Source organism: Salmo trutta, chromosome 40, assembly GCF_901001165.1.
Source record: "Salmo trutta chromosome 40, fSalTru1.1, whole genome shotgun sequence".
Classification (NCBI taxonomy): domain Eukaryota; kingdom Metazoa; phylum Chordata; class Actinopteri; order Salmoniformes; family Salmonidae; genus Salmo; species Salmo trutta.
The window spans coordinates 1784134-1796656 of NC_042996.1; the positions used below are offsets into that span (position 1 = coordinate 1784134).

General features: G+C 39.9%; 1 protein-coding gene across 1 annotated transcript in view; it reads left to right on the forward strand.

Annotated features, from left to right (window-relative positions):
• Nucleotides 1-11508, forward strand: part of LOC115180341 (transcription factor E2F7) — a 47802-nt gene extending 36294 nt beyond the window's left edge. The window contains exons 11-13 of the mRNA XM_029742357.1: nucleotides 8182-8383; nucleotides 8809-9170; nucleotides 10128-11508. Of these exons, the coding sequence (XP_029598217.1) occupies nucleotides 8182-8383; nucleotides 8809-9170; nucleotides 10128-10283 (720 nt within the window). The 3' untranslated portion in view covers nucleotides 10284-11508. The remainder of the gene's footprint in view (nucleotides 1-8181; nucleotides 8384-8808; nucleotides 9171-10127) is intronic.
• Nucleotides 11509-12523: the final 1015 nt, after the last annotated feature.

Here is a 12523-nt window from a genome sequence, read left to right on the forward strand (position 1 = left end):
AGTAGAGGACAGTATGAAGACATTGAAGTAGTAGAGGACATTATGAAGACATTGAAGTAGTAGAGGACAGTATGATGATATGAAGACATTGAAGTAGTAGAGGACAGTATGAAGACATTTAAGTAGTAGAGGACATTATTATGATATGAAGACATTGAAGTAGTAGAGGACATTATGAAGACATTGAAGTAGTAGAGGACAGTATGATGATATGAAGACGTTGAAGTAGTAGAGGACAGTATGAAGACATTGAAGTAGTAGAGGACAGTATGAAGACATTGAAGTAGTAGAGGACAGTATGAAGACATTGAAGTAGTAGAGGACATTATGAAGACATTGAAGTAGTAGAGGACAGTATGATGATATGAAGACATTGAAGTAGTAGAGGACAGTATGAAGACATTGAAGTAGTAGAGGACATTATGAAGACATTGAAGTAATAGAGGACAGTATGAAGACATTGAAGTAGTAGAGGACAGTATGAAGACATTGAAGTAGTAGAGGACAGTATGAAGACATTGAAGTAGTAGAGGACAGTATGAAGACATTGAAGTAGTAGAGGACAGTATTATGATATGAAGACATTGAAGTAGTAGAGGACATTATGAAGACATTGAAGTAGTAGAGGACAGTATGATGATATGAAGACGTTGAAGTAGTAGAGGACAGTATGAAGACATTGAAGTAGTAGAGGACAGTATGAAGACATTGAAGTAGTAGAGGACAGTATGAAGACATTGAAGTAGTAGAGGACAATATGAAGACATTGAAGTAGTAGAGGACAGTATGAAGACATTTAAGTAGTAGAGGACATTATTATGATATGAAGACATTGAAGTAGTAGAGGACATTATGAAGACATTGAAGTAGTAGAGGACAGTATGATGATATGAAGACGTTGAAGTAGTAGAGGACAGTATGAAGACATTGAAGTAGTAGAGGACAGTATGAAGACATTGAAGTAGTAGAGGACAGTATGAAGACATTGAAGTAGTAGAGGACATTATGAAGACATTGAAGTAGTAGAGGACAGTATGATGATATGAAGACATTGAAGTAGTAGAGGACAGTATGAAGACATTGAAGTAGTAGAGGACATTATGAAGACATTGAAGTAATAGAGGACAGTATGAAGACATTGAAGTAGTAGAGGACAGTATGAAGACATTGAAGTAGTAGAGGACAGTATGAAGACATTGAAGTAGTAGAGGACAGTATGAAGACATTGAAGTAGTAGAGGACAGTATGAAGACATTGAAGTAGTAGAGGACATTATTATGATATGAAGACATTGAAGTAGTAGAGGACAGTATGAAGACATTGAAGTAGTAGAGGACAGTATGAAGACATTGAAGTAGTAGAGGACATTATGAAGACATTGAAGTAGTAGAGGACATTATGAAGACATTGAAGTAGTAGAGGACAGTATGAAGACATTGAAGTTGTAGAGGACAGTATGAAGACATTGAAGTAGTAGAGGACATTATGATGATATGAAGACATTGAAGTAGTAGAGGACAGTATGAAGACATTTAAGTAGTAGAGGACATTATTATGATATGAAGACATTGAAGTAGTAGAGGACAGTATGATGATATGAAGACATTGAAGTAGTAGAGGACAGTATGAAGACATTGAAGTAGTAGAGGACAGTATGATGATATAAAGACATTGAAGTAATAGAGGACATTATGAAGACATTGAAGTAGTAGAGGACAGTATGAAGACATTGAAGTAGTAGGGGACATTATGATGATATGAAGACATTGAAGTAGTAGAGGACAGTATGAAGACATTTAAGTAGTAGAGGACATTATTATGATATGAAGACATTGAAGTAGTAGAGGACAGTATGATGATATGAAGACATTGAAGTAGTAGAGGACAGTATGAAGACATTGAAGTAGTAGAGGACAGTATGATGATATGAAGACATTGAAGTAGTAGAGGACATTATGAAGACATTGAAGTAGTAGAGGACATTATTATGATATGAAGACATTGAAGTAGTAGCGGACATTATGATGATATGAAGACATTGAAGTAGTAGAGGACAGTATGATGACATTGAAGTAGTAGAGGACAGTATGAAGACATTGAAGTAGTAGAGGACAGTATGAAGACATTGAAGTAGTAGAGGACATTATTATGATATGAAGACATTGAAGTAGTAGAGGACAGTATGAAGACATTGAAGTAGTAGAGGACAGTATGAAGACATTGAAGTAGTAGAGGACATTATGAAGACATTGAAGTAGTAGAGGACATTATGAAGACATTGAAGTAGTAGAGGACAGTATGAAGACATTGAAGTTGTAGAGGACATTATGATGATATAAAGACATTGAAGTAATAGAGGACAGTATGAAGACATTGAAGTAGTAGAGGACAGTATGAAGACATTGAAGTAGTAGAGGACATTATGATGATATGAAGACATTGAAGTAGTAGAGGACAGTATGAAGACATTTAAGTAGTAGAGGACATTATTATGATATGAAGACATTGAAGTAGTAGAGGACAGTATGATGATATGAAGACATTGAAGTAGTAGAGGACAGTATGAAGACATTGAAGTAGTAGAGGACATTATTATGATATGAAGACATTGAAGTAGTAGAGGACAGTATGAAGACATTGAAGTAGTAGAGGACAGTATGAAGACATTGAAGTAGTAGAGGACAGTATGAAGACATTGAAGTAGTAGAGGACAGTATGAAGACATTGAAGTAGTAGAGGACAGTATGAAGACATTGAAGTAGTAGAGGACATTATGAAGACATTGAAGTAGTAGAGGACAGTATGAAGACATTGAAGTAGTAGAGGACAGTATGAAGACATTGAAGTAGTAGAGGACAGTATGAAGACATTGAAGTAGTAGAGGACAGTATGAAGACATTGAAGTAGTAGAGGACAGTATGAAGACATTGAAGACATTGAAGTAGTAGAGGACATTATGATGATATGAAGACATTGAAGTAATAGAGGACCGTATGATGATATGAAGACATTGAAGTAGTAGAGGACAGTATGAAGACATTGAAGTAGTAGAGGACATTATTATGATATGAAGACATTGAAGTAGTAGAGGACAGTATGAAGACATTGAAGTAGTAGAGGACATTATGAAGACATTGAAGTAGTAGAGGACAGTATGAAGACATTGAAGTAGTAGAGGACAGTATGAAGACATTTAAGTAGTAGAGGACAGTATGAAGACATTGAAGTAGTAGAGGACATTATGATGATATGAAGACATTGAAGTAGTAGAGGACAGTATGAAGACATTGAAGTTGTAGAGGACATTATGATGATATGAAGACATTGAAGTAATAGAGGACAGTATGAAGACATTGAAGTAGTAGAGGACAGTATGAAGACATTGAAGTAATAGAGGACAGTATGAAGACATTGAAGTAGTAGAGGACAGTATGATGACATTGAAGTTGTAGAGGACATTATGATGATATAAAGACATTGAAGTAATAGAGGACAGTATGAAGACATTGAAGTAGTAGAGGACAGTATGAAGACATTGAAGTAGTAGAGGACATTATGATGATATGAAGACATTGAAGTAGTAGAGGACAGTATGAAGACATTTAAGTAGTAGAGGACATTATTATGATATGAAGACATTGAAGTAGTAGAGGACAGTATGATGATATGAAGACATTGAAGTAGTAGAGGACAGTATGAAGACATTGAAGTAGTAGAGGACATTATTATGATATGAAGACATTGAAGTAGTAGAGGACAGTATGAAGACATTGAAGTAGTAGAGGACATTATGAAGACATTGAAGTAGTAGAGGACAGTATGAAGACATTGAAGTAGTAGAGGACAGTATGAAGACATTGAAGTAGTAGAGGACAGTATGAAGACATTGAAGTAGTAGAGGACAGTATGAAGACATTGAAGTAGTAGAGGACAGTATGAAGACATTGAAGACATTGAAGTAGTAGAGGACATTATGATGATATGAAGACATTGAAGTAATAGAGGACCGTATGATGATATGAAGACATTGAAGTAGTAGAGGACAGTATGAAGACATTGAAGTAGTAGAGGACATTATTATGATATGAAGACATTGAAGTAGTAGAGGACAGTATGAAGACATTGAAGTAGTAGAGGACATTATGAAGACATTGAAGTAGTAGAGGACAGTATGAAGACATTGAAGTAGTAGAGGACAGTATGAAGACATTTAAGTAGTAGAGGACAGTATGAAGACATTGAAGTAGTAGAGGACATTATGATGATATGAAGACATTGAAGTAGTAGAGGACAGTATGAAGACATTGAAGTTGTAGAGGACATTATGATGATATGAAGACATTGAAGTAATAGAGGACAGTATGAAGACATTGAAGTAGTAGAGGACATTATTATGATATGAAGACATTGAAGTAGTAGAGGACAGTATGAAGACATTTAAGTAGTAGAGGACATTATGAAGACATTGAAGTAGTAGAGGACATTATGAAGACATTGAAGTAGTAGAGGACAGTATGAAGACATTGAAGTTGTAGAAGACATTATGATGATATAAAGACATTGAAGTAATAGAGGACAGTATGAAGACATTGAAGTAGTAGAGGACAGTATGAAGACATTGAAGTAGTAGAGGACATTATGATGATATGAAGACATTGAAGTAATAGAGGACAGTATGAAGACATTGAAGTAGTAGAGGACAGTATGAAGACATTGAAGTAATAGAGGACAGTATGAAGACATTGAAGTAGTAGAGGACAGTATGAAGACATTGAAGTAGTAGAGGGCAGTATGATGACATTGAAGTAGTAGAGGGCAGTATGAAGACATTGAAGTAGTAGAGGACATTATGAAGACATTGAAGTAGTAGAGGACATTATGAAGACATTTAAGTAGTAGAGGACATTATGAAGACATTGAAGTAGTAGAGGACAGTATGAAGACATTGAAGTAGTAGAGGACATTATGAAGACATTGAAGTAATAGAGGACAGTATGAAGACATTGAAGTAGTAGAGGACAGTATGAAGACATTGAAGTAGTAGAGGACATTATTATGATATGAAGACATTGAAGTAGTAGAGGACAGTATGAAGACATTGAAGTAGTAGAGGACATTATGAAGACATTGAAGTAGTAGAGGACATTATGAAGACATTGAAGTAGTAGAGGACAGTATGAAGACATTGAAGTTGTAGAGGACATTATGATGATATAAAGACATTGAAGTAATAGAGGACAGTATGAAGACATTGAAGTAGTAGAGGACAGTATGAAGACATTGAAGTAGTAGAGGACATTATGATGATATGAAGACATTGAAGTAGTAGAGGACAGTATGAAGACATTGAAGTAGTAGAGGACAGTATGAAGACATTGAAGTAGTAGAGGACATTATGAAGACATTGAAGTAGTAGAGGACAGTATGAAGACATTGAAGTTGTAGAGGACATTATGATGATATAAAGACATTGAAGTAATAGAGGACAGTATGAAGACATTGAAGTAGTAGAGGACAGTATGAAGACATTGAAGTAGTAGAGGACATTATGATGATATGAAGACATTGAAGTAGTAGAGGACAGTATGAAGACATTGAAGTAGTAGAGGACAGTATGAAGACATTGAAGTAGTAGAGGACATTATTATGATATGAAGACATTGAAGTAGTAGAGGACATTATTATGATATGAAGACATTGAAGTAGTAGAGGACATTATGAAGACATTGAAGTAGTAGAGGACAGTATGAAGACATTGAAGTAGTAGAGGACATTATGAAGACATTGAAGTAGTAGAGGACAGTATGAAGACATTGAAGTAGTAGAGGACATTATGAAGACATTGAAGTAGTAGAGGACAGTATGAAGACATTGAAGTAGTAGAGGACATTATTATGATATGAAGACATTGAAGTAATAAAGGACAGTATGAAGACATTGAAGTAGTAGAGGACAGTATGAAGACATTGAAGTAGTAGAGGACATTATGAAGACATTGAAGTAGTAGAGGACAGTATGAAGACATTGAAGTAGTAGAGGACATTATGAAGACATTGAAGTAGTAGAGGACATTATGAAGACATTGAAGTAGTAGAGGACAGTATGAAGACATTGAAGTAGTAGAGGACAGTATGAAGACATTGAAGTAGTAGAGGACAGTATGAAGACATTGAAGTAGTAGAGGACATTATGAAGACATTGAAGTAGTAGAGGACATTATGAAGACATTGAAGTAGTAGTGGACAGTATGAAGACATTGAAGTAATAGAGGACAGTATGAAGACATTGAAGTAGTAGAGGACAGTATGATGACATTGAAGTAGTAGAGGACAGTATGAAGACATTGAAGTAATAGAGGACAGTATGAAGACATTGAAGTAGTAGAGGACAGTATGATGATATGAAGACATTGAAGTAGTAGAGGACAGTATGAAGACATTGAAGTAGTAGAGGACAGTATGAAGACATTGAAGTAGTAGAGGACAAAATGTATTTCAGTAAATTTCATCATCATACATTCTGTGATTTAATTCAGAAAATGCAGAAAATCTTGTTAATGATTCCCTAAAGCGAAGCATTAAATTAAAATCTGAGTCACTGCATGCTCACTGACTAGGATAAAAGTATTCCAAGTTGCAATTAAACACAATGGCATTATCGTTTTGGTGATGTATGGGATATTTGTACAAAACCCCAGACTATTAATCTCAGCCTCTCACTTCTATTCAAATTGAGGAGCTAGAGAAGTCATGGTAGGTGTGCTCAAATCCACACAGTATTTCTTACCTACCAGTAGTCTAGTACATTCACCTGAAGCAGTCACAACATCCTCTGCAGAGTAAGCATAGCATTTCACATTACTTCTGCTTGAAAAATTTGCAAAACAGAGATATCATTTTTGTAGATGAGCCATGCAATTTCATGGCTCATTATTTGAGAAGGAAATATGATCAAAGCTCATCGTAAATGAATTATGGGATGCACCAGGGAGCGCTGCAGCATTGGGCTGTGGGAGGGTCATATTAAAAACTGAAGAATAGGAGCTGATCGTGGACTACAGGAAAAGGCGGGCCGAACAGGCCCCCATTAACTGTAGTGTAGTGGGTCAAGAGCTTCAAGTGCCTTGGTGTCCACATCACCAACAAACTATCATGGTCCGAACACACCAAGACAGTCGTGAACACCTTTTCCCTCAGGAGACTGAAAAGATTTGGCATGGGTCCCCAGATCTTCAAAAGGTTCTACAGCTGCACCATCGAGAGCATCCTGACGGGTTGCATCAACACCTGGTATGGAAACTGCTCGGCCTCTGACCACAAGGCGCTACAGAGGGTAGTGCGTACAGTACATCACTGGGGCCAAGCTTCCTGACATCCAGGACCTATATACTAGGCGGTGTCAGAGGAAGGCCCAAAAAATTGTCAGACTCCAGTCACCAAGTCATAGACTGTTTTCTCTGCTACCGCACGGCAAGCGGTACCGCAGCACCAAGTATAGGACCAAAAGGCTCCTTAACAGCTTCTACCCCCAAGCCATAAGACTGCTCAACAATTAATAAAATTGCCACCGGACTATTTACATTTACCCTCCCCCCCCCTTGCTGCTACTTGCTGCTACTTGCTGTTTGTTATCTATGCATAGTCACTTCACCCCCACCTACATGTACAAATGACCTGGACTAACCTGTACCCCCGGACATTGACTAGGGAACCGGGACCCCCTGTATATAGCCTCGTTATTGTTATTTTATTCTTCTTCTTGAACTGCACTGTTGGTTAAGGGCTTGTAAGTAAGCATTTGACAGTAAGGTCTACACTTGTTGTACTCGACGCATGTGACAAATAAAGTTTGATTTGATCTTCCTTTTCACACGCTCCAGGGGGAAGTTTCCCTACTCTTAGGAAAAAAAGGTGCCATCTAGAACCTTATAGGGTTCTTCGGGCTATACCCGTACAGAGAGTTCTACCGGGAACAAAACAGGGTTCTCCTATGGGGACAGCTGAAGAACCCTTTTGGAACCCTTTTTTCTACGAGTGTAGGTACATTTCTAGGATCAGCTTCCCCTCCCTCAATCCTAACCTTAATTATTAGTGGGGAAAATACAAAACTGACCCAAGATCAGCGTCTAGGGGAAACTTCACCCTACACCTCTCAACATGTCCCTTGTTTTTCTTTTCCTAGAGGAGTGTGGAGGGAAGGAGTATGGAGGGAAACAGCTTGCAGATGACCACCAGCCTAAGGACCAGCTCCCTAGGGCACCCAGGGGGACTAGCCAGGGAAGAGGCCCCATTGAGAGTCCTCAGAGACGGGGAGGTGGGCAGACAGAGCCCCCACAACAACCTGGTCCAGCCTTCACACTACCTCTATGTGCCTAACTCTGCAGGTATGCTATGTTAAAAACAACTCGGTGCCAGTCAGTCAGTGTTGCTCAGTTAATGTCTCTCATTATCCACACTAGCATCATTTTGTTGTATGCGTGTCTGAAACATGACCTTCGACTCTGTGCCAGGATGGATATTGGACTGTACAGGTAGTGCTGATAGACTTGTTGTAAAGTCTACTTAGGAGCAGTGTCCTTAATGTAGGGATTTGTAGTCTTTCGAGGATAAAAGCATTGTGAGTGATGATCACACCTATTTTTCTAGATGTTCTTGTGATTTTTGGCTGCACCTCGTCTCCTGTTGGTTGAAGTGATGTCCACTCCCCCTCATGGTTCCATAGGGTGCTGGTCAAAGTAGTGCACTAAATAGGGAATAGGGTGCCATTTTTCACAGATGACTCGTCCTCACTCACCCCTCTCCCCTCCAGGTCTCAACAGTCTCAACTTCCTCCTCTCTGCTGGTCAGACAACAGGCGGCCTGACTCTACCTGCTGGCACCCTGCCCTATGTCCTCATGTCCTCCTCCACCCTCTCCCCCTACCCGCTCATGGCCAACAGGGGCGATGCCAATCTCAATTTCAACATGTCCGCCATGATGTCCCCTGCCTGCTTCGTGGTGGGATCCGCCGGGCCCTACGCAGTGGCTGGAGCCCCGGAGTTCAATGGGGTGGCAGTGGCGCCGGCCCTCTCATGTCCAGAGCAGCACAGGCTGTTCGGGTCGGGACCCATACCTCCACATTTTCCCTTGGAGTCCAGACCGCCTCTGACCTTCATCCAGACAGAGAAACAGGTGAGACAGGCAGGAAGACGGGCAGGATGATAGGAAGACAGACAGACAGACAGTGCCTTAACCATTTCACATGGATCAGATTATAGTTGGAAAGCAGTTAAATCCAGTCACATGATGTATGAACTTTTGTGTAGCAGACAAACACTGGAAATGCCACCGTCAAGCTCCGTTTATCCTGTTTAACTACTCCACAGTAGTTCAGCTTTTGTTTGCTTTAAAAAGATTATCCCCGAAAATGAAAATATAGCTTTTTCCACCTCGGTAGAGTTCATGAATCTTTTGGTCGTTAAAAGACAATTAAACTCCCCAACATAGCTCTGATGACGTCGTCGCTCTGATGACGTCGTCACTCTGTGCCTCGAGAAGACACTTCTCAGACTTCGGGTGTATCCCAAATTGGACTCTATTCCCTATAACTATAACTCACTACTTTTGACCAGAGCCCATAGGACTGTTGTCTAAAGTAGTGCATTATCTAGGGAATAGGGTACCATTTGGGACACAGACTCCCTCCTTAGACTTTCGGGGCCAAATGAAGGGACATTGGACGAGCCAACGTGTACATCCGTAACAAATGAATCAGCCATGTACACGGTCTCCCATTCCTGCTATGCACTCCCTCTCCTAACATTGATGGAATGAAGACTGATACAAGTGGTCCGTTTCCAAATTGAGGTTGTTCTCTTGCTCTGCTTAGAAATGCATAGCTGTGTTTCGCAGTGGCCCCGTTCAAGCTGTAGTGTATCCTTCACTGGAAAACGTTGTTTCTTAGAATTGAATTGAGTGGTATTTTATAAGGCTGGTATTTGGAAGAGGGGTGAGGGGTAGATGGAATACTGTCACAGTGATACTCTACTGCCAGAGTTGATTATTCATCTGGAGTGAGATGCTCGGCAGATGCAGCGTTCCTTAAACTGTGTGGTTTCAGGGCCTCACTCTCTTGTCTCTCCTCCACAGACACCACAGACTCCCAAGGAGGCGACAGCTGGCGGTGGCTCCAAGGCCTTCTTCCAGACGCCGGGGACCCTGGGAACAGCCACCACAAAACCCGTGGCCCGCCGACGAGGCTCCGCCCAGAGGAGGCTGGACATCGGCCAACCACTGACCAATTAGAAGTCTGGGGACCTTTTAAAGTGGGCGTAGCTGTTAGTTATAACCTGAAAGGCTGCCTAGTGGCCCGAGAGGAATGGACAAATGTTGCTCTCCGGCTAAACGTGCTCTGACTGCGCTAGCTTTGGCTTTACTCCCCACGCATTGACTCTCAGGGTGTCTTTTCTGTATGACCTAACTGTTGCTTTCATACCACTGGTGCTTCGCCTTATTACTAGTGAATGAATGCTAGTCTATACGATACCTCCTTTAAGTGCCTCATCATGTAGGGTGAAGTTGCCCCTAGACTCTGATTTTGGGCCAGTTTGCATTTTCCCCACTAATGGTTAAGGTTAGGATTGGGGGAAGCTGATCGTAGGGGAAACTTCACCCTCGAGTTCCTCATGATTGGACTGTAGGACACCGATAAGTATCAGAGGACTCAGGGAAGCAGTGTTGTTTTGTTTTAGTGCCCTCCTGTGGTGGGAGTTACGTACCACTCATATTTATATTTGTAGTCCATCTTCCATAGAAAGATTGAGCTACTTGGTAATCGCTCCACCCATGACTTTATCATATCCCAACGTTATTTATATATTAGTTAATATATCTGTTGAGTATTGGGACTGTTGAGTAACAATTCTGATGATGATACTCTACTTTTAGCACTAAGTATTTAAGGATATACGTCTGATTTTTGAGAGTTTCGCTGGCTCCGTAGGGATCCGTAGGAAAAGGGAAAGCAGTTGATCAGGTGAATGATATCTGTGGAAAGGTTTCCCATGATGACACATTTCAGAAACTGGTGTTGGTAATAAGTCACGATGTGGAAGAGATATCGATATGTTTACGGCTTCTCGGTTGCACTTCTAGCGTGTAACTGACCTGGCTCTGAGAGGTTTAAAAAACACTGGTTTTCACTGTGCAAATTAGGTCTTAACTTAAAGGAAACTCCACCCAAAAACTATCTTTTGCTATGTGTTTCATTAGTCCATTGTTGATGTAGTCCAAAAATGTTTTGGGTGGAGTTTTCCTTTAAGCAGTCACAGCAACACATTGGTGAGCTTAAGGCCTACAAAATGGCTGCCAGGGTTTTTGGTACAAAGACTGGCGTCTTGGCCACTCCAAAGGGTTATGTATTTTTACAACACTAATGTGGTTTACAGGTTTCCAATTGTTGGGCTTTAAGGATGACACCAAATACCAGCATAGCTCTCTGTCAATGTGCTTACGCCACCGCATGCAAGGTGAAAACGAAATGTGAAATGATTTGATGATGTTACGAGATACTTGAATTACTTAGTTATCCAGCGGTATATACTGGAGACTAGAGTGAAATATCAAAGTACTGTATTTAATGCATTAAATGACGTGCATTAGAGTTTGGCCTCTGGAATATTTTGGGGGGAGTAATTGAGGAAAAGTTACATTACACCAAAGGGTGCTGATCATCTACTTGAACTGTAGAACACCGGAGGTTGGTGGCACCTTAATTAAGGAGGACGGGCTCATGGTAATGACGAATGGAATCAGTGGAATGGTATCAAATACATCACACATGGTTTCCATGTGTTTGTTGCCATTCCTTTTGCTCCGTTCTGGCCATTATTATGAGCTGTCCTCCCCTCAGCAGCCTCCGCTGCTGTAGATGTTGTTCATGTACAGAAATCTTTCTTTTTTTTAACCAGTAATTATTTTTGTATATTGTATTCATATGTTTTTAATTATTACTTCAAAACCTTGAAATGTTTAATTTAATGCTGCTTCTTATCATAAAATAATAATTGCACTGCTAGTTTCTGTAGTTATGCGTCCGCTGCTTTGTAGGAAACCTTTTGTAACATTACAACACGTTGTTATTTTCACGGTGCTTACTACTAGCTGTATGTATGTTATGGGACAAACAGTTTCTTTCTCTAGACATCCACAACCTTTGTAATAAAAAAGTGAACATGTTCAGCTGCGTTTCGTGTTTCTTCATAGAAATGCAAGTCATATGAGCAACTCGTTGTATTTCTCACAAATAGATTTTGCACAGGTAAATCTAGCATTGTATATCTAGCTCTGAGCAATGACACTTCGTTCTGTCATATTACATCATATTTAGCCACAGGTAGTTGTACTACACAATATAGTGAATAAGGCATTGGCACTTGGCTGCCATTGAAGGAACTGACCAATAGATGGCAGTAGATTACTCAAAGAAATGGCGGGCTACCGTATCTTATAAAGGCCCTGAATGAATACCTGCATCCTTCCTTCTT